Consider the following 22132-nt stretch of genomic DNA (forward strand, 5'->3'; position numbering starts at 1 on the left):
AAAACTTCCCAATTCTTGATAGTATATAAGCATAATCAATCAATCAATCTTTTCTACTGTAGAGAATGCAATGAAATTGCTTAATATATTTAGATAAACTGAAATCTCAATTGTTTGAAATGAATAACACTTATTTTATTGAACTGGTGACATTTTGATCCTCTTTGGATACACTGCTAATCTGGAAGGTGAGCCCCCTTTAGTAATTAAAAAAAAAGGTGGGGGGCACAAAGGTAAGTCTATGATAGAAAGTAGGTCAAGCTTTCTTGCATATGAAGGTAGGGCTGGGATTTGATTCCTGCTTCCTGGACTTTCTTTGTGTGTGAATGGGAAGATATCAGGGAAAATCTTTGTTTTTTAAAAATCATATTAAACTATTTTTGGGCTTGCTTCTCATGTTTTGTGGGCTTCCTGCTTCAAAAGAGTAGGAAATGGTATCTCTGATTTTTATCCATAATTACAAAACAAAAGGGGATGAGTGGGTCAGAGGTTGCACATAGCTTTGGAGAGGCAAGTTGCCCACCCAGCAGCAAATTTTGCTTCCATGGCCTCTTCTTTTCTACTTTCTTCAGAGGAGAAGTTTGAACAATTTATATTTAGCTAATCACAGGATATTTAATAGCTGAATCTGGTGGTAAATTTTTCAAATTTGTAGCCCACCATGTTTTAAAACACACTTGTACTGTGTTTTACAACTCTCAAAGGCAGAGTAGAATTAAAATTAAAATGCATGCACACTTTTGTATTTATGTATTTTTAAATTACAGTACAGTTGCACTATATAATAAAACCTCTAAAACACATCTTATATACATGTAACGCCTAAAAATACATATTGTAAATCTTAATTGACTGAAAAAATCTTTGAACACTGAACAATAACACTGAACAATAACACCTGGACAGAAATGTGCAGTTGTACCCATTAACCAAAGACCAAAGTTAAGTTATGGCTTGTTTAAACAAATAAAGATCAAACTAGTTTTTAATATAGCACAGTTGCATCAGTTTAATATTATGTCCAAACTGGAGTCTATTTTTCTGTGATATCTTTGAGTCCTAGCAGAAGAACCTGGAGAGATGAGAACCATCCAAATGTTGAGCTTAACCTGAAGGAAACTAATTTGAGAACAAATCTGATATCTGACAGAAATGTCCATAAACGTTTAGATGTACTGAGCAGATATCCAGTCTTCCAACAACTCTTTCCCTAAATATACATGCTTTGTTGCATAATGAAATAAAAGGGCATGCCCAAAATATACATAAGTTTTGTACAGAAAAAGACACATACATTTTGTCTGCCAGCTAGATCCCATGTGAAATTCCCATACTGATATACCATGCACTGAGACTGACTTTTAAAATTTTTTGCAGATTCTTGAGTCCACCAGTCTATGAGGTCCCCATCTGCATTAAAATTTCTACCTGAAATAACATATATACAAATGAAATATGCATAGATAACAATCAAGAAGGCATAGATAATAAAAACTACATTATATCACAGCATAATGATTTGTCTTAATACCCCAAGAGTGTAGGATTTCTTTTGGAAAACTTGCTCTAAGAGTTCAAGTTAAGACCTAACATATGCAAAGTATGAACTACTGTATAAGCTGTGCCTTGAGCAATGTCCTTTTCTATATTAAAAAATCAACTTGTTTAGCTGCCCTGGAGTTTACACTAATATACCCACTTTCAAGCTAACCTTGCCTTAGGAAATATGTAGTGAATCTACCTCTTGGAAAAGGACAAAGATAACACAGAAAAAGTATTGGGAAAGGCATCTATTCCTAACTACAATGACACTAAAATGAGAAAGCCTGTATTGTAATATGATGACGTAAGCTCCATTCTTTTGCATTCAGGTTGTGAAGTTGCATACCAGTGCATGAGGAACAGAGGTTGCAGTGCAACATCACAACACATGTTTTGCCCACTGTGGATGCTTATGGGTATATCTTCTTCTGAACCATCCACATCACACCTTGTTCGCAGACATTGTTGCTGTGCCACATTGTCAAAGCGTCCAGCCAGCAAGCCTTTCAGCGGTGTAGCATATACCTGGGTATCTAGTGGTGGTTATCGAATTCTAATGCTAAGTAGAATGAAACTTGCATCCTCTCCAAGGGCTGCTTAGTCCATGGATCTCAGGCATAGATTATTTATCCTCCCATTGGCTTAATCTTATCCCAACCAGCTTTCTGGCTTCATATAGAAGAGTACCTGGACTACTTAGCCTCCACTAAGCTTCCTATGCTTGCACATCTAATGCCTGGCAGAAATTGCCATCTGCCGGTTTCCCTTTGCTTTATAATAAAGTGCCATGACTGGCTAAGACTAAAGTATGTTTTTTTAAAAAAAAACACTAGATATCTTAAATAGATGTAAGGAATGGGAGGAATATCTTATCATCTCTATCTCTGACTAGATGTAGATACAGGTAGTCCTCGCTTACTGACTCCTTGTTCAGTGAGGACTACTGGTATAATTGTATATCTAGATTTATAGGTATATAGACATATATGAATGACAGCACTAAAGTTTCAATAAATTGTTTTATTACAAAATCCTAACTGCAACTGAAGTCTTTGATGGGATGCTTTGTAGTATGTTAATTGATTGGCATTTTAATATAATGGAAGCATTTCCAAGAAGAATAGGCTGAGTGATTTCTGTCTTTGTTGTTGTTCTTTGTTGTTGCCTTTGCAGGACAATAGGCAAAAGGGATATACACATGAATAGGTACTTATAATAATATGCAAAGTTAACCGTGTTATGTCAAACTAGTGTGGCGTGATGGTTAAGACATTTGACCAGGCATAGGGAACCCAGGTTCTAGTCTATCCTCAACCACTGAAATTCACTGGGTGGTTTGGACCACTTACTATTTTTCAGCCCAAGTTAAAATTCAGGCTTGTTGTGGGGATAAAATGTAGGGAGGCACTCAGGTAAGCTGTGTTGAAATTTGCAGGGGAAAGACAGGATATAAATCAAATCAATCAATCCTCAATTGGTGAAAAATGACTTAGTTTTTTCCTCCCCAGAACAAATGTTATTATTGATAAATAAAACAGGATTGTCTCTTTTCATGTGCAATTCTTTAAAAAACCTATTTCATTAATGTTGTATATTAAGTCTTACCATTGTCATCAAAGCCATGGGTGATTTCATGACCAATGACCATGCCAATTCCACCATAATTCAGTGACTTTGGTTGGGATGCACTAAAGAAAGGTGGCTGCAAAATACCTGCAGGAAAAACTATATAGAAATATGAGACCAGGGATTCCAATGTTAATATCTTGTACCCATGCAGAACATAAAGCCAGAATAAATGCAAGCAAAGAAATCACTGGAGATTGCCCCATCTAACCACTTAATTCAGTCATTGTTCTTTTTGCATTGCATTACATCCCTCTGAGAGTCATTTTTGATTGTAGCAAGATATAAATGCCTAATGGCTTGTTCTTGGTCCTGTCAATTAAGCTATGTCACCTAGCAGGATCCAGGAAGATGGCATAAGGAACTCTGATAACAAAGAAAGGACATTGCTACTCAATTTCTATTTTGCCTCAGTTTTGTTTGAGAGGATAAATGGTCAGTTGAACTATGTGAATAGCTGGTTGAAGGAGGATTATATTTCAGCTTAGTAGATACACAGTGATCTTGAATGAGTTCATATATGAAGAGGCAGCTGGATTTTATACCAGAATACTGAAGTAATTTGCCAATGATCTGATTGAACCTCTAGCTATTATCTTTGAGGAAACCTGGAGAATGAGTGAAGTTACAAAGACTGGAGAAGGTTAAATATTGTCCCAGTCTTCAAAAAAGGAGGAAAGAAAGATCTAGGGAACTACAGACTATAAGCATGACAATGTTACCTGGGAAGATTCATGAACATATTATAAAGCAATCAATCTATAAACTCTCTGAAAACAAGATAGTGATTAATACAAGTCAAAAACTACACTTGTCAGACTAATCTACAGTGGTATTTTGATTTAACTGACTGTAGTTTAGTGGATTTCGGATGAAATGGACCACATTTCAGACAAGACATACCCCCCCAAATAATAGACAAGTCCACTGTATCTGATGTAGAACAGATGAAGCAGTTAAATTCACACTAATTGTACATCATCTGTGGTGAGTTATGTCACTTATGTAATGATGCCATAATACAGATTATGCCATTTGGGTCAATTTACAGCACTTGTTCAATTATATCATTAAGCAAATCACCATAAATGATGTAATATGCAATTTAATGGATATTTGGGAGTAGCAGACACTTCATCCCCCTAACTGAACCATTAAGTTAAGTTCTGACTTATAATTTCATTATTTAAGTAGGCAGATTGTGCTAAATTTACTTTTTAAGCAGGTAGATTGTGAGAATGCTGTGAACATTATATATCTTGACTTCAGCAAGGCATTTTACAAAGCATTTTAGGATATTTCAATTAGTAAGCTAATTAAGTATGAAATAGCTCACAAAATACCACATAAGACAATGTTCATTATTAACTCCTTATCAAACTTGAATGAGGAGTTAAGTGGCACACCACAGTGTTCAATCTTCAATATTTTTATTAATGACTTAGAAGAAGTGGAGGAAATGCTTATGAATGTTGAAGATGATATAAAACTGGGAATGACAGCTAATACTCTAGAAAACAGAAACAGAATTCAAAATGATCTTAATAGATTAGAGGACTCTAAGCAAGAGTTACAGTCTATATCATTTAAATGAAAATTTACTCATTTTTAAAATATAAGTCTGATTCTGATTTAACTGGCACTTCAGGTATGACTGCAAACATTAAATGATGCTATAAGTTATATGCCACACTTATGGCTCTGTTACATAAAAGGTGTGTAAGAAGAAGTTATGTTCTCAATTCCATGGGAAGCTGCTTTTAATATCCCCCATCTTTCTCCAGTTTTAAGAAGCATGTCTCAATGTGACTTTGAAAACACACTGCAGAGATTAAAGTGAATCAGGAAATTTGAGTATTGCCTCTGTCTTGATTTTACTATGGCAAAATCTAATTTCATTCAAGTAGAAGTCTATTTATGGAATTTTCTCATCTTCTGTTTTTCTCTGCAATTTCCTTCAAAGCAGATTATAAGGGTACATTTGGGTGAAAGGGACAATTGTCTTTCCCTCCCACTTAGTGCTACTGATGGAAATTGTTCTTTTCAGTTGACTGATTAATACTAATTAATCAGCTTGTTGATGGTCACAATGGTGAGGTAATTTTGGATAAACCCACCCATCCCTAGTTATTTGTTCTTCTTTAGGAACTGTTAATTGGTTTATAAAAGGTGTTTTACAATTTTCCAGTTCATCTTTGAAGATTAAGGTAGTAATATTACAATGCTGTGATTATATAATAGCATTGTCTCTTCTAAATTTGTTCAGCTAAAATAGGGGTAGAAACATCCCCAGAACATTCACAGATTTAGATGCTGAAATTCAGTAGCAATATTTATTTATTTATTTTTATTTTTTATCCCACCTTTATTATTTTTATAAATAACTCAAGGCGAGGAACATAGCTAGTATTCCTTCCTCCTCCTCTTTACCCCACAACAACAACCTGTGAGCTGGATTGGGCTGAGAGAGAGTGACTGGCTCAAAGTCACTCAGCCGGCTTTCATGCCTCAGGCAGGACTAGAACTCACAGCCTCCTGGTTTCTAGCCCAGCACCTTAACCACTAGGCCAAACTGGGTCTTTTTATAGTTTTCAACATTTTTTAAATACAAAGAATGGGTGCATTCACAGTCTGCACATTCTTAAAGCCCCAACTCTCCTGTATAAAACAGCTCCCAGATGTTCAACCCCATATCCATCTGGGAATGTTATTTTTCTATAATAATTTCAAAAAGTGCTATCTTTAGGCTAAAAGGGATTGCCTCCCTCTGAGGTGAGAAATGAAATCAATGCTCTTGGGTAGGACTCTCCCTTCCAATTGTTTTGTGCTGTTCTAAATCTATCAGGTTGATATTTCACAATTTCCAAAGGAAAACAGAATTAAATAGACATTTCCTTTCCAACTCAGATCTTTAGAGCATATACCCAAAGTAAATCGTAAAAAAGAGAAAGACTATAACACCACCTCAGATAACAACTGCATTCTACACAGCAAGATCTTGAGCTTCTGGTCAAAAGCATGAGATGTCCAAAAAGCATGTAATAATACCTGGCCTTCAGTATAGAAAGATGAGCAGACAGAAAGGAGAGCAAGATAAGTTCAGAATCCTGATCCAATCAAGATACATATGAATGCTGGGATTTGACAGGAGGCTAGAAATAACTTTCCCTTTCCCAAGTGATTAGACCAGCTCCTTCCAATCTAATGTCCTCTTCATATGTTGGACTACAACTCCTCATCATCTTGGTTGGGTGGGATTATAGACAGCCCATCTGGAGGGCAGCAGGTAGGGAGGGCTAGATTAACCAATATTCAACTTACCAATTTGATTCCTGCTAGGTGAATAAAAGGCATTGACAACAGCAGCTCCACTTACCCATCTACAGAAAATTAAAGTGATACATGAAAATGTTAAAGTTGACATCCATGGGAGAAGGGGACACAATAGATTTTAATTCCTCTAAATCTGGATAACATTAAAAAAAACATGTAAAGGGCATATTGCTGGTGATTTAAAGAACCCTAACAAGGCTGAAGCTTTGCACAGAATTTTATTTGCTAGTGAGCTTCTCTATTAGCTTGGCTGGGATGATGGATTGGATCATGGCTGCACATTTGCTGTGTTCAATCTTTTCATACTCATAAATGAGCCTCACTGAGATGAAATAAACCACAATCTAATGTTTATGATATAAGCCTGCAATGAACCTTGAGCTCTTTTATTTTTCCTAGGGCACTATTCTGTATATGCAGTGACCATATAAATCTGTTAGCTTTCCTTGCATTATATTTGCGAATAATGGAAGAGAAGGACTAGACTCTACAGATGAAATTCTGTCCTGAAATGTCTGTAATACGTTTAACAAATATCTTGGAACTGAATCAATAGTCCTCACAATTCTTCGTTTTAAGATTACTTAATACAAGAAATAAAATAACTAAATGTATCCATAATTGGGGAACTACAGTATATCAAAGTCATATTGACAGACATGTTTAGAGACCTTCTCTACTTCGAAGAATAAGCAATGTTCTGCCTTGTTAAGTGCTGAGTAAATTATGCCTGATTAAGATAAACCAAAATACAAGAGCAATGTAACTATTATTTCAACGTAATTACACTATTTATTTATTCATAACACACATTTCTTTATTGGCCTACTTTGAACTACTCAAGTCCATGAACAAGCATTCTTTGGATTACTCTGTTATTGCTTATTCCCCATGGATTGCATGGAAACTAATGCACATGAATCTCCATCTTCTCCTAATCAGGATAAAAATCTTATTGCTTTTTTCACAGCAGAAGCTGTTTGACTATCTTGGTAGTTGGCAGTTGTGCAATTGGTTCTCATATGACATTCTTCATATAAGAAATTTTAAAGTTCACGTTTCCTTCTCAGAAAGTCTTTGGACTTATTCCATGATGCTATTACCCCCTATGCATATCAGTACTATTCATACTTATTTCTCATAGTTTCCATTGTTATGCCATAAATACAACAGCTCTTTGGTGAATTTATGCACTCTGACCAGCAATACTTTTCTGTGGATCACTAATATTGTTCAGGCTCATATCACACTATTTGGCAAAAGCTGAGTTTGCCTTGCTATTGTTATAATATTATAATGAAATATAAAAGCATTTGCATGAAAAGTTTACTGATAATAATAATACTGGGTGCTTTGAAGATCACTCCATTCATTATTATCTAAAAAAAGAACATACTATCCTAGTGAATCTCTGCTGGCTGCTGCAAATATATCCTCACCACAGTTAAAGGAACAGAATATGCATTCAATGAGCCAGCAATGCCACATGAATCATAACTTTACTACAATTGTGGTCCCTGGGCAGCCTTCCCCATGATGGCAGGGAATTCTGAAAGTTTTAGTCCAAATACATCTGGAGGCTGAGGTGAAATATCTGATGATAGTCCCTGTGCATTCACATATATGTGCACAGGGACTAGGAATATTGTTATCATGGGGATCAAGTGCTATTTCATGAAGGAAACACTCCTGCTTATATTACACCAAGCAGAATGGAAGCAGGCACCATCCAACTCATCCAGGATTTAGCCTCAATCTGCTTGAGTCTGCCTTGCCCTACTTAATCTCCTATCTCCACTCCCTTTCTCAAAGGAGAAAAAAAAAGTGTCTCACTGTATAGGAAAAGGCAGTGGACCATCAGCATCTGAAGGCTCTGAGCTGGAAATGACATAGTTGATTACAGACCCTGTCATCATTACTGGTAGGAAAAGACTATCAGAACATCCCAACCAACCAGAAAGGTTTGAACTTCTCCTTGCTCGATTCACGACTCATTCCCCCTTCTGCAAGATGAGACTTTTTTTTTTCCCTCTTGGGGAAAGAAGGGGATAATAAAGGAGGGTTGGGGTGATGCTCCTTGGGAAAGCTTGTTGAAAGTTATAGAGTTTTAAGTCTTAATGTTTGGGGGTTGCATATTATTTGGGAGGTACATCATTCGAGTTCTTGGTCAAATAGAAATTGCTCACATCACACAACTGTACCATGAAGCTTTCTATAACAGGCACTCGATGATGAGTTTCCTCAACATGTGTATTTATCCTATCACTGATGCACGTCTGTCAGGTAATAGGACTAACAGGTAAGGCAGATGTGAGCTCTAGGGAAGGATTACAGAAAAGTGACCCCAGGACTATGTCTACATCAGCTCAGGGAGATTCTCCTGGTGCTACAAATTAAGTTTTAGAACATTCCTTTACAACAGGGAAAGGTAAGATTTTTAGCCCAAAGGCCACAATCAGGAGTGGATGATGGGCTAGGGACTGTACTGGTACATATTCATATATATACAGAAACATTTTCTCAAAACCACACTGAAGAAATTGGCAGTAGTGGCTGCAACAATGAATATACCAAGGAAGGAAGGCAAAGTGGAGAGGGATAGCAAAATTATGGGAAGCCATCCAGCCCAGGGGCAGCAGGTTGTCTGGTTTTGCTTTTAGTATAAGGAATTATCACTACATCATGATCATCTTTTTGATTACAAAGAGATACTACTTACAAATACCCAACAATCCATATTTAAGTTCAAACCAGGTAAATACATACTCTTCTTTGTTCACTTTTTCTCTAAGTTTCTTTAGCCTTTCCTTCTGGCCAAATTTTAAGTTCTTAATCATGTTCTCAAAATATTCTTCTTCATTGTAGTTCAACTAAAATAGAGAGAAATAGAGAGAGAATGAGCAATAATATTTGTTATACATACAGAAAGACACACATACACATAGAGGCTTTGTTCATGCCAAATATTAGGCTAAAATGTGGTTGGCTAGTTTTGGCTAAGTGTGTTGTGTAAACCTAGTCATTGTGTCTAGCTTACAGTTCAGTGTGTTGTGCAAACCCAGGCAATTTATTTAATAAATGTTGACTCAATTAACTACGGTTAATGTGTTGTGTAATCACAATCAGAGAGAAAGAGAGAGGCGTATATTGGATTTATATTTTCAGTTCAAGTATAAGTGTGTGCAAGATGCCCTGCACATTCCTGAAGGATTCTCATTTTCTCCATTTACCTTACCCCACAGGATAACAACTATATTATATATGGTACCTGCAACCAGTATGGATTGTTCTGCACACAGTTCCAACAGATCAGGTATATCCTTCTTTCAGGATATTCCATTCTATTGTCCTCCTTCGCTCTATAGCAGACTATAAGCATTTTATGGATATTGTGCTTATTAGATTCTTCTTAGAGAACTTCCTGCTTCCCTTTAGATTTATTTTCCCCTCAGTATTTTCTCCTTTTTTCTCTGCACCCAGCCAGGTGGCAGCATCTAGCCAACCTTGGACAATCTCAAAAAGCAATGCAGGGTTGGACTGAATGAATACTTGAATGGGAGATTTCCAGGAAGTTCCAAGATTGGGAAGTTGGTAAAACATCCCAGAAAAAGGCACTGGAAGAGCATAAACGTAAATTCCTCCAGGGCCTTCTCTCTATACCTGTCTACCCTGTCTCCTGTAAGCTTTTACTGAGTAATGTTCTTGGTAGGTAAAGGTAAAGGTTTCCCTTGACATTCAGTCCAGTCCTGTCCAACTCTAGCGGGCGGTGCTCATCTCCGTTTCAAAGCTGAAGAGCTGGCGTTTGTCCGTAGACACTTCCATGGTCATGTGGCTGGCATGACTAAACAGAACACCATTACCTGTCTGCCGAAGTGGTACCTATTAATCTACTCACATTTGCATGTTTTCGAACTGCTAGGTTGGCAGGAGCTGGGACTAGCAACGGGAGCTCATCCCGTCACGCGGATACAAACTGCCGACCTTCCGATTGGCAAGCTCAGCAGCTCAATAATATCTTCCATGCAGGAAGGTAAATAGGTTTTGTGTAATCTCAAAAGTAATCTCATTACATTCCAGGAGAGAAGTATCACTGCTGATAAGATGATCTGTGTGCATTTTAAACAGTTGCCAAATGAAGGTAAAATGGGTCAGACACCTCATAATTAACAGAAAGTGGCAGCTGTTCAACGTGAGATCTTATCTAACTATCTGGGAGAACTATCTCAGCTTATTAACTTGGCTAATTTCTGTAACCTTTAAAATATGAATTCATCTTGCATTCCATTTTTACTTCTTTATTTAATCAAACAATAAATAATTACTGGCTTAAAAATAGCAATGGCATGTTTTCCTGTTAAATCTTCTATCAGAGATGTCTCTACCAGTGTAGCTTTCATAACATCACCGTCATAGTTCTGTGTTTTCTAATTTAAATTTAATAAAATTACCACTGGGAAATCCTTCCATGGGTCCTCAGTAAGCTGGGGGGTGGGGCAGTGTGCAAATTACAGTGTTTAAGGACACTGAGCTTCTTTGTGTAATTTTAAAACTCCCAATACTGTAGCCAGAAATACAATTTCTGTGTGTGTACAGAATAGTGGATGATTACTAAAATCTGTGAAGGATTCTTGAAGGAATTCTTTTACAATGGATAAGATCTATGCAAAGGCACCATAACAAAGGATCTTCCTGTGCACTGTATCTCAAATGAGTTTTTTTTTAATTACACCATCACTATGGACAGATAATATCTGTTGCTCACAATACATTTAATAAATACTTACATCTTTGTACTCATCATTTAGTTTTTTAGGATCTGTCACAATCTCATCAGGGTAGCCAATTCGTTCTCTAATTGCTATAGCCTAAAAATAAACCATGATGCAAAATGAATTAGAATCAAATTTTAAATTCAAGCAGCACAGGAAATAGTCAGAATTTATCTATCAACTTATAAGGCTTTTCAATCAGATCTTCTAGTTTTTACAACCAAATCATGATATCATTCTCTGATGCCAAGATTTCCCTGAAGATTATATTTGGAATTTCCAATAGATAAATACCACAACAATAGTCAATTCAGGCAACACTTCTGAATTGCTGTCTGTTTTTTTTAAAATTTCAGTACAGACATAATTTCTTTGTTGCCATTTAAGCAAGACGTAAGAATCTCCACTTTGAGTTCATGAATACTGAAAGCAATGTGTTTTCACATTATCTGTCTTTGCTTGTAGAATTGATGCTAAAGCCACACAAAGATCTATCTACATATTTATTACATTTATTTCCTACTTTTCTTGTAGGAACTCAGTGTAGTAAATGTGGTCCTCTGTACCCTATCTTATTCTCAGAATATCTCTGGAAGTTACTTATACTGAGAACCTTTTAACAGTCAAACTGAGAACTGAATTAGGAACTCAGATATGCAACACTGTGGGCTTTTCATGTGTAGTTTATTTTATTTTTTAATATACACCAGAGGATGACACCACCTAGTTGCAGGATGACATCACCTAGTTAATCAAACACAAGCTCTTAGGATGCTTCCAAACCAGTGGCTTTTGGAACTACTGATCAAAAGGTCTTGCATATCTGTTCCTTTTCTCCCTCCTTAACAGTTTTTTTCCTAGCAAGAAAAATAATGAGAGAAGCAATGAAAAAACATAGAATGGTTACAAATGGAAGATGATGGTGTCTGGACCTTTTCTTGTAGGATGTTATGGATAATGCAGAATGATCTCACTGTAAAACATCACTTTGAAGCACCATTACACTATGTCATTTTACAATGGTTTCCGGGGCAAACAGGGCGCACAGATAAGTTGCGTGCACAACTGCAAGCTGTACTTAATTAATTGTAGTAGCCACCAATATTTATCTGTCATCTTGAAAAAAATGAGTCTTTATGAATTAGCCAATAACTTATGTGAAGAATGATTCATTTGTTTTCTTTCTCTCTCACTCCCGAATTCTTTTGGTCAATTGCCTGTACTGTTCAGATTTTGAATGAAGAAAATATTCTTAAATTACAAGATAACCCTTAAACAATCCTTGCCTTTTGTTCTGCTTTCTTTTTGGTTTCCACATCCATCCAAGACAGTTCTTCCAGTGTTTTTATAAAAACTTCACGGATTTGTGTAATCATTTCTTGAACCTGAGAATATATGATACAATAAGATTAAGATTGAAATCCTAGACCTGCTTACCTGAAAGGAAGACTAATAAACTCAGTGAGACTCACTTCTGACTAGACATATCTAGGGTAATACTCTTAATTATCCAATTTAGTCGTAGATCATGTTCTGATATATTATATTCCAACTGTTGTTGCTAGAAATTCTCTATTTTTGTTTTTTCAAAATAAGCTGACAATGGCAAAAAATTAAATCATTGCAAAACTAAACTAATCAAGTGGAATAGGTCTTCAAAACAATAATTTAAAATATGTCTATGCATGCAAATGAAAGCTCTAATGTTGAGATAATATTATGCTATATCTAGATATCGTTTTTCATCACCTCTTTGGAGATTCTAGGATTAAAGCTGGAACTTTCCTTATATAAAGCATATATATTTATTGGTGAGCTAGAAGCTTTGCTGAAAAAATATTAGAAGATTCCAGTGAACTCATTCTGAGAAAAAATAAAGCTTATTTATTTATGGAGTCCTTGGTTTTATAATAAACCTTATTTATTTATGGAGTCCTTGGTGCTCTCTGAGCCTTGTTGTTTTCTTGCAGACATTTCATTGCTAGACTAGGTAACATGTTCAGTGCAAAGACAGAGTGGACCTTGCTCTCAGTTTATATACTGTGGCTTGCCCTGCTTGTGTTGGTGGGGGTGTTGTTCTCTCCTTGGGAGTTCTTTGACTGGGCTGTTGTTTGCTGCTTGGTTGATTGCCTGAGTTAATAGTTCCTTGATTAGGGTGTATTGTGCTGTTTGATGGTTCATCTGGTGTTAACCCTAGTGTTGATTTTTGCATATCTGGGTGTTGACTGCTGGCAAGGGAGTGTACTGGTCTTTTGGCTTTTCTGTTGTCTCTTTTGAATGGTATGTAAAACAAGCCAAAAACAAGCCAAATCCAAAAACACCACAGAATTCCTGGAAGGCTGGCACTCAGACAAAGCAGCCATCAACAGACACATAGAGGTAAATAACATTTACATACCATTCAAAAGAGACAATAGAAAAGCCAAAAGACCAGTACACTCCCTTGCCAGCAGTCAACACCCAGATATGCAAAAATCAACACTAGGATTAACACCAGATGAACCATCAAACAGCACATTACACCCTAATCAAGGAACTATGAACTCAGGCAATCAACCAAGCAGCAAACAACAGCCCAATCAAAGAATTCCCAAGGAGAGAACAACACCCCCACCAACACAAGCAGGGCAAGCCATGGTATATAAACTGAGAGCAAGGCCCACTCCCTCTTTGCACTGAAGATGGTGCCTAGTCTGGCAATGAAACATCTGCAAGAAAACAACAAGGCCCAGAGAGCACCAAGGACTCCACAGTTCAACCCTGGGCTACAAATATTTCACTTCAATTGTTATTTATTTATTAAATGTATATGCTGCAAACCAATCCAGAAAGTCTCCATCCCAGTAGACTGAATCTGGTTCCAATTCCCTGGATAAAGTACTTGCACAATTGAATTGTGCTATTAAAGGATTGCAATATGGGTGTGCAAAAGATAAGACCCATGGATCTAGCCACTATAACAGCAAGATGCAATCTGGATACAGATGATCTCCAAAGTCATAATTTGTCTTATTGTCCTAGAAGGGCAACACACAGCCATCATCAGCCTGGCTGCAAAAGGATATTGATATCTACTAGCTTCTTAAATCTGCTTTTCAATACTCTCGAGTACAACCCCCCCCCCTTTTACATATTTTATTTTCTGGGCAACCAGCTTTTCAGCTTCTTACTACTAGATAGTGTGTCATTCAGTTTTTCTCTGCAGAGTGCCCTTCAGGTGTTTTCTACTACAACTCTGAAACCCCTATCCAGTACCAGGTTTGGAAAGCTGCTATAAAGTGGATCGACATGGACATTACATCTCATCAGTGTGTTTGTATGCCGTGCATACTCCAATTACCATCCTGACTCTGTTGACCTCCATAAATCCATTTCCTCCACTACTGGCTGCTCATCTGACACTTTGGGGGAGAATTGTGGCTTCTGTATGTTGCTGAATGCAATGTATTTCCAGATGCAGCTCTATCATGTCCAGGCAAGGGATAGGCAATAGGGGGCTCAGGACACCTCCATGCCTACCAGTCTCCTTACCCCCCCTAACTTTTAAAAATCATGAAATAAGAAACTGGCATGGTGCAAAACAAGGCACCATCTTTAGGCTCATTTTGATTTGCTGCCATCATTTAGGACCCATAGCATTTCACTGGAATAGTATGGAGCATCCTGGGGGCTTTTTCCTCTTCTGATACATGAGTGTTTTGTGACTGGACATGCCAACCATGGTGGCCATTTTGGAACAGATCCAAGGTGGCTGTATTGTGAGCATGTCCACCCTATGCTTTCAAAATTCCACCTTGGAACAGAAATGTTCCCTATGCTAGGAGCAGAGGGATCCTATCAAACAAAATAAAATAAGCATGGAAAAAGCAAATCTGGAAGCTTTCTGTAGGCACTGCAAAACTGACTATAAGTATTTAAGAATGGATTCTCCCCCTGTAAAGGATTAAAGTTAGATTCTCCAATAGAATTAGCTTGTTCAATTGAGTAGGGACTGGGCGAAACCGAGGAACAAGACAGGGGAAAAGGGATAACACAAGTGCTTTTTCCAAGGGGCTGAAGGGGAAGAAAAACTTGCAACAAATGCCCAGGAAGGGCTTGAATCTGTGCATGTTGCCAGATAGACCATTGGAGAAATAAATACTAGGTAAATATCCACAGCAGCAGCAGCAGCAGGAACTTCTCACTGCAATGGTTCTGGATGCACCCAAACACTTGGCCTTTCTAGCACCTCTCACTTCTCTGCTGTCACAAGGTGCATGTCTCATACCGCTATTATAAAAGTCACAGATATTGCAGCAATTGCTGATCATGTGCCTCCTGGAACAGGAGTCACATTTTGGAAAGCTGCTGCTATTGCCTCAGAGATTGCAGTAATCTTCACCCATTTCAACTGAACAAAACCAGCCTGATTTCCCAAACTGAGGTCACAGTTATGAAGGAGCATAATCATGTAGAACTTGACGGCTTCCTTTCCAACAGCCATCCAAGAAACTGTTGTACTCCTGCAGGTGGCATGTTGTTTTTTGCTCTCTCAGTGGGATAGTCCACACTGGGGGCCTCATGCCTGCAGGTAACATTGCCCAAAAGTAGATTATTTTTTAAAATGGTAAATGGCAGATGCAAAGGGGCCAGAATAGATTGGTGCTGCAGGGTGGGGTCAAGAAGCAATCGGACAGCGTGTTGCAAATGACAGATACTATTTTGCCAACACAGGCTAAATTAAGCCTAAGAGTTGCCTTCCTTCTGCCCTGCAGCAAAGATATGATCCCAGAATACTGTCATTCCTGCTCCCATTCCTTGCCTGGGAATAAAATATAAAATAGAACTACAAGATCCTTCCAAGCAGTCATTAAGTATGCCTGGTTTGGTTTCCAAACCTCCACTGCAATTTTCCTGCCATTCATATGAATCCAACACCTCTTTAAGTATCATATCAATGATAATTACCACATGTTTACTCTCTCCAGCAAAGGCTTCTTCTACATAAAGCCTTCCCACAGCATTCTCCATAACACTGTTGACGTAGTTTGCACAACGGCGCCAAATCGCAGCATCTGAGGTTGTGCCATACAAAACCTGCAGAGCATAAACATAAATCAATTATGCATGTGGCAACAAGCAAAAACACAGGAATCTGGGAAAAGTTCATGTCCTCCCTGAATGCTTTTAATCAGGGATGATGAAAAAGTGTTTATGGATAAAGGATATTTAAGAAGTGGTATAGATAAAGTGAGAATATATTCCTCTTTGCATTGTTTCAGGAGTTTGGAGAATGTGAAGCAGGCTCTGTCAATCTCATCAGGGTGAGGGTATGCCTTTGTGCTTCTCTTCTCTAACTACAACCTCCTGAAAACTCAGCAGAGCCCAGTAGGAAACCATCTTTCATTTGGTACTGCCTCTGAGCCATCCAAGGCAATAATAGCTCTCCTTAGAAGAAAGGAAATGACCCCTATAAAGATAAAAGTGATCAAGGCCTCAGCAGAACAGCGAATAAAGCTTGTGATTTTTATGTGCTCTGGAATATTTCTTCTGCTTTTTGATATTGTCAAGCTTCCTCACTTTTTCCTCCTTCTCATCAGATATGAAGGAAGATATGAAGCAAATGGGACTTATTAGTCATAAACTCAACACTCCGGAAGTAAGAAATGGCCAGACTGTGACATCTAGTAAAGAGCTGGCTTCCAGGGGAAAGAGGTACTATATTGATTAATTTTATAGTGTTCCCCTGCAGAAAGAGCTCCAGTCAATTTCACAGACTTGTCTGCAATCTTTTACAGTAGATGAATCCTTGCACAGCCTGAAAAGCAAGGGAAACTGGTTTCTGGAGCTGCTTGGTCTTTATTTTTAATGGCGTCTCAGCACTAGGTTTGCAGAAGGGCTTATACAGAAATGTAATACTCCAGCCCTACTAAATATTAAATCACTTTCTGGCCAGCAGAGTTTCACAATAGTGTTTTTGTTTGATATTTTGTTTTTTGAAAATTACGTTATTACAGATGGGGCAATCCTGGATTATGCTGCCTTCACAATAGTGGTGGCCAGTTGGTGAATTATTTTATCAAAGGCACCCCTCTAATACTGTATCTCTTACTGTCCCGCTTCTAATACAAAGAAAACATGAATGATTGCATAGTTTTAAAGCAAGCTTTGAAATAATATACCCAGCTATGAATAAATATTTTGTGGTCCTATTATTTATATTTCAAGATTAGATGATTCTAGGTGATGTGCAAGGTGCTGCCTTCTGTTACTACCAAGAGAATACGTACAAAGTAGGTGCGCATATTGTGTGCCTTTACACATGCACAAGGAGAAACAGGCTATTTTTTTTCTAAGTGTGGGCAACTGACCTGTAATTTGTACATGTCAAAAAGTCAACAATGATTGTGGTGAAATCTTCCTGTATCTTACCAAATGGGTAATAGTGACCTGCTGTGACATTTCAGACAAAAACATTATGAAAATTGTTTCCACATGCCTTTCCCTTACTACAGGATAAGAGCAGCATATGCTGTTTCTGTCCATTTCAACAGTCTGTGCTTGGGGATTAATATTGGAACGGTCTCTTATTTATAAAACGCCCAGTGTATTCAGAAGGAGAGTGTTTTAGAGCCAAACCTTCCCCCTTGAAATATTGGCAGGTGCTTGCAGGATTTTCACAGCTTCTCTGTGGTGAATCATTGCATTCTAGACAACTCCTTATTGTGGTGAATCATTGCATTCTAGACAACCCCTAGGCTCCAAATGGATTCTGTTCATCAAAACTAAACACTGGATCTTCCTGGACAGGAAGAAGCATCAGAGCTTTGCTTAAGTAACACCGTCTTCCTGAACTTTGGTATGATTCTGTAATTTGGTTAGTCTTTGATCATGACTTTTGCCTTGTACATGGTTTCTGGTTCATTTCAAATCAGTTGCAACCCATTTTATTTGGAAGTGATCTGTGCAACCCTTTTAGATCCAGGGTCATAGCTGTCCTTTGAGTCATATCCTGCAAGCTGTTCCCCAAGAAATTATCTTTCAAAAATTTTAAATAGAGATTAATGTAGTTGAATTGAAATCAATTAATAGGATTACTCTCCATATATTTAACATTTCCCTCCTTCTAGACATTAACATTTCATTTTTTTACGGAGGAGGGTCTGGGAGCATCCATGGCTTTCAGAGGCAGCATGTAGCTCTTGAATTGCAAGTTGTATACCCTTGCTTTAGGCAATAGAGCAGTGTTTCTCAACCTTGGCAGCTTTCAGATGGGTGGACTCCAACTCCCGGAATTCCCCAGCCACTGCTATAGAGAATATAGAAGAAGAATGGATGATGAAGAAGCTGTCTTGGCTATTAATACTGTACCTGATATCACAGCAAAACACAGAAGGCTACACAGCATCTGAAACACCACCAACTGCCTCAGAGTGAAAAAGACTTCCCAAGTCCGAGGAAGACTATGTCTGTCTGTCTGTCTGTCTGTCTATGTAATGGAATGCAAGAATGACCTTGGAAGATGTGGGGAAGAGATGCTGCCTAGGGAACGATTTGATAAAAGAGGGAAGAGTCCACAACTGAGTAACTGGCAGAGAAAGAAAGGACCTGCCCTAACTAGGCGGTAAACAGGGAGGGTGTGAGATTTTTACTTTCAGACTTGCAAGATTCTGTTAATGTAGCCTGACAATAAAGTAGAAGTAGCTTATCTGGTTGTGTTTCCTGTCTGGTTTACCTGGAAGGGCTGACAGTCTGTCTGTCTGTGTGTCTGCCTATTACCTATCTATCATCTATTATCTATCTATTTATTCCTGTTCACTTAATCTTATGTGAACAGATTTAAGTAGTTATTAAATTTGTCCCTGTGTACAGAATGGTTTGAAAAGGAACAGGTTGTTTTCTTTCTTTCTTAATAAGCATATAAATAATATGGCAAAGAGGAAAGAACTTCAGAGAAATGTTATCAGCAAAGTTCAAAAGAACAGTCAGCTCCTAGGCTAATTTTCTTGAAGACAACATTGCTTGTTTTATTTTTACTTCATTTTATTTTTCTGTTGCATTTGTGTGATATACTGCAGAATGGAATATGTAACAGAACAGGACCATCTTTCAGCTTGTAAACTTAATTTTCCTCAAAGTACAATTACAATTATGTCATGAGTCAGAGAGAGTGGAAACTACAGTACAGCCAAAGTTAAGCTCTTTTTGTCTGCAGAAAACAAGCTTATATTCCACTTAAAAGAAGTACTTCACTTTGGCTAGATCGTATCCAGCACTTCAAAGAATCACAGAATATTTGAGCTGGAGAGAATTCTAAAGGTCATCCAGTCTGCCCTCTTTTGTTCCTGATAGCCTTTTATGTATTTGTAGGCTACTACTATACCACCCCTTAGTCTTCTCTTTTGAAAGCTAAACATGCTGGGATCCTATGCTCCTCATACAGCTTATTTACCAGCCCCCTTATTACTGTAGCTCTCCTCCGAATCCATTTCAGCTTCTCCCTGCCACTTTGAAAACATGGTGGCCAGAACTAGACAGAGTACCCCAAATGTACAATGGAACGATTACATTATATGTTCTGGATGTAATTATTAATATATTAATGCAGCTCAAGATTGCCTTTTTAGCTACAATGTCATCCTGCTTGTTCATATTCAGATGGAGATACTCTGCAATAGATAAGCATCCCTTCCATACATTCTCTACGTAATTTGCAGACGTTTTCTCAACATCTACAAATGGATGGAACCCTGGGAGATCCCACTCAATTCTTCTCTACAGGACAATGCAGAACCATTTACAAGCATTCTTTGGGAGTAACCAAAACTATAGCACTGTACATCACATATGAAACACAATACAACACATAGAGATAATAGATATGATCCTAACATCTTACAAATGAATTAATAATATTAGAATCAGGAATGAAGCATCTCGTTCATATGGCCTATTGTATCTTTCCATCCTGCCCCTAAGGCCCTTAACAAGACTTCATCACTGTATCCTCTGGCTTTTCCCCTTTTCTTCCTTCATCTGGGAAAACACCCTCCAGAACCATGCTCAGTGAAGAAAGGCAATTTTTTTTGCAAGCTTAGAGGATGAAAGCATTATCATTTCCATCTAAGCATAGAAAGATGGTTGGAGAATGATAGCCAGAGGGATATGGCTTCACAATCTGTCCCTTATATTAGATTTAGTTTCTCATTCTCAATTTAAATCTTATAAATAATATCAGTAGCAGTCACAACCTGCTCCAGGCAGTTCACTTGTACAAAATTTTGACATTCACTTGAGACAGAATGAAGAATCATAGAATCATAGAGTTAGAAGGGACATAAGAGGTCATCAAGTCCAACCTCCTGCACACTGCAGGATCCACCACACCATCCCTGATAGATGACTATCCAGCTTCTGACTGAAAAACTCCAGTGAAGGAGAAGAAACCACTTCATGTGGCAACCACTGATTGACAGCTTTTACTGTCAAGAAGTTCTTCCTAATGTCTAATCTGTATATACATCTTTGAAGTTTCATTCCATTAGTTCTAGTCTTACCCTCTGGAGCAAGTAAGAATAAGTCTGAATCCTCCACAATGTGACTGTCCTTCAATTATTTGAAGATAGCTATCATGTCCCTTCTCAACCTCCTCTTCTGCAAACTAAACATTCCTAGGTATTTCAATTGTTACTCATAAGACTTGGTTTCCAGCCCTTTTACCATCCTGGTAGCCCTTCTCTGGACTTGCTCCAGTTTATCAATATCTTTTTTAAATTGAGGTGTGCAGAACTGAACACGATACTCTAAGTGAGGCTTGACCAAGGCAAAGTAGAACAGGGTAATAACTTCCTATGATCTGCAGTCCACTCTTCTTGATGGTCCTCAATATGTTATTGGCCTTCTTTCAAGCTGCATTATGGTGTTTATGCATCCCAAACCTCAATCTGAAATGGTAGCCTCTCAGCCATTCCTCTGCAGCCTCTCAGCCATTCCTCATCACTGGAGAACAGGGCTGAATACACCATAAACACTATCTCACAAGCACAATGGAAAAGCCATACTGAAAGGAAGTTTCCTTCAATACTTGAAATGGTGGGAAAACATAATTTGGTCCTCTGCCTCAGGCAGCAGAACATCCTGGGCTGGTTTTAGATTGTGTCCCCTTCCAAAATTCTACAGACCACAATAGTCCTCTCCCTATTCTCCTCCCAAACATCCCTGTGAACAAAACTGCAAAAATGAAAACGTATAGTTTTATTTTGTTTGGATGTAAAGCTAATAAGGGCAATAGAGCTTATTGTCATGTGTGTAACATTAAACATCAATAGTCCCAAGGAGATGACAGTGCACTAGAGCTCCTAGCCTAACACTGCTTATCCTGCTACATTCCTTTTTCCTTCCTACCAGAGTGTACATGGCTCCTAAACACCATAGTTAAATGCTTTATCAAAATCTTCTTTGCCAGTCTATAACCAGGTACTATTTTTAATCACCTCCCCCGCATGCATTTTTCTCCTATACGTTCCAAAATTTGTCCATCCCATTCAATTTAGACCAAAGCATGTATAAACTTATGAATGGGCCATGGCTGTGGTTCCTGGAATCCTGCATATTGTTGCTAAGCTACAACTCTTAGCACTTCCTCCTAATGTTGGAAAGGGAGAAGAATGTGGGGAGGCATAGTTCAACAACATTTGGAGAGCCAGGGGGTCCTCATTCCAAGTCCATGTCTCTTGATCATCTTGAAAAAAGGATCAACTAAATTGATAATTGCTTATTTTTCATCTTTGATGGAATTTGAATAACTTTGTGAGGCCAGTAATACAGTTCTCCAAAAATGTAAGGGGTGTGCCTACCTTAAGCTCCCAGCCAATATTTTCAAA

At 37.9% G+C, this 22132-nt stretch overlaps 1 protein-coding gene across 1 annotated transcript in view; it reads right to left on the reverse strand.

The window, feature by feature from the left end:
• Nucleotides 1–22132, reverse strand: part of MME (membrane metalloendopeptidase) — a 57783-nt gene that overhangs the window by 7268 nt on the left and 28383 nt on the right. Inside the window, exons 13-19 of the mRNA XM_063306532.1 lie at nucleotides 16218–16346; nucleotides 12557–12655; nucleotides 11286–11366; nucleotides 9268–9371; nucleotides 6490–6548; nucleotides 3148–3267; nucleotides 1295–1428 (exon numbers count right to left, since the gene is read on the reverse strand). Coding sequence (XP_063162602.1) covers nucleotides 1295–1428; nucleotides 3148–3267; nucleotides 6490–6548; nucleotides 9268–9371; nucleotides 11286–11366; nucleotides 12557–12655; nucleotides 16218–16346 — 726 coding nt within the window. The remainder of the gene's footprint in view (nucleotides 1–1294; nucleotides 1429–3147; nucleotides 3268–6489; nucleotides 6549–9267; nucleotides 9372–11285; nucleotides 11367–12556; nucleotides 12656–16217; nucleotides 16347–22132) is intronic.

The sequence above is a fragment of the Candoia aspera genome, chromosome 6 (assembly GCF_035149785.1).
Source record: "Candoia aspera isolate rCanAsp1 chromosome 6, rCanAsp1.hap2, whole genome shotgun sequence".
In the NCBI taxonomy this organism is placed as follows: domain Eukaryota; kingdom Metazoa; phylum Chordata; class Lepidosauria; order Squamata; family Boidae; genus Candoia; species Candoia aspera.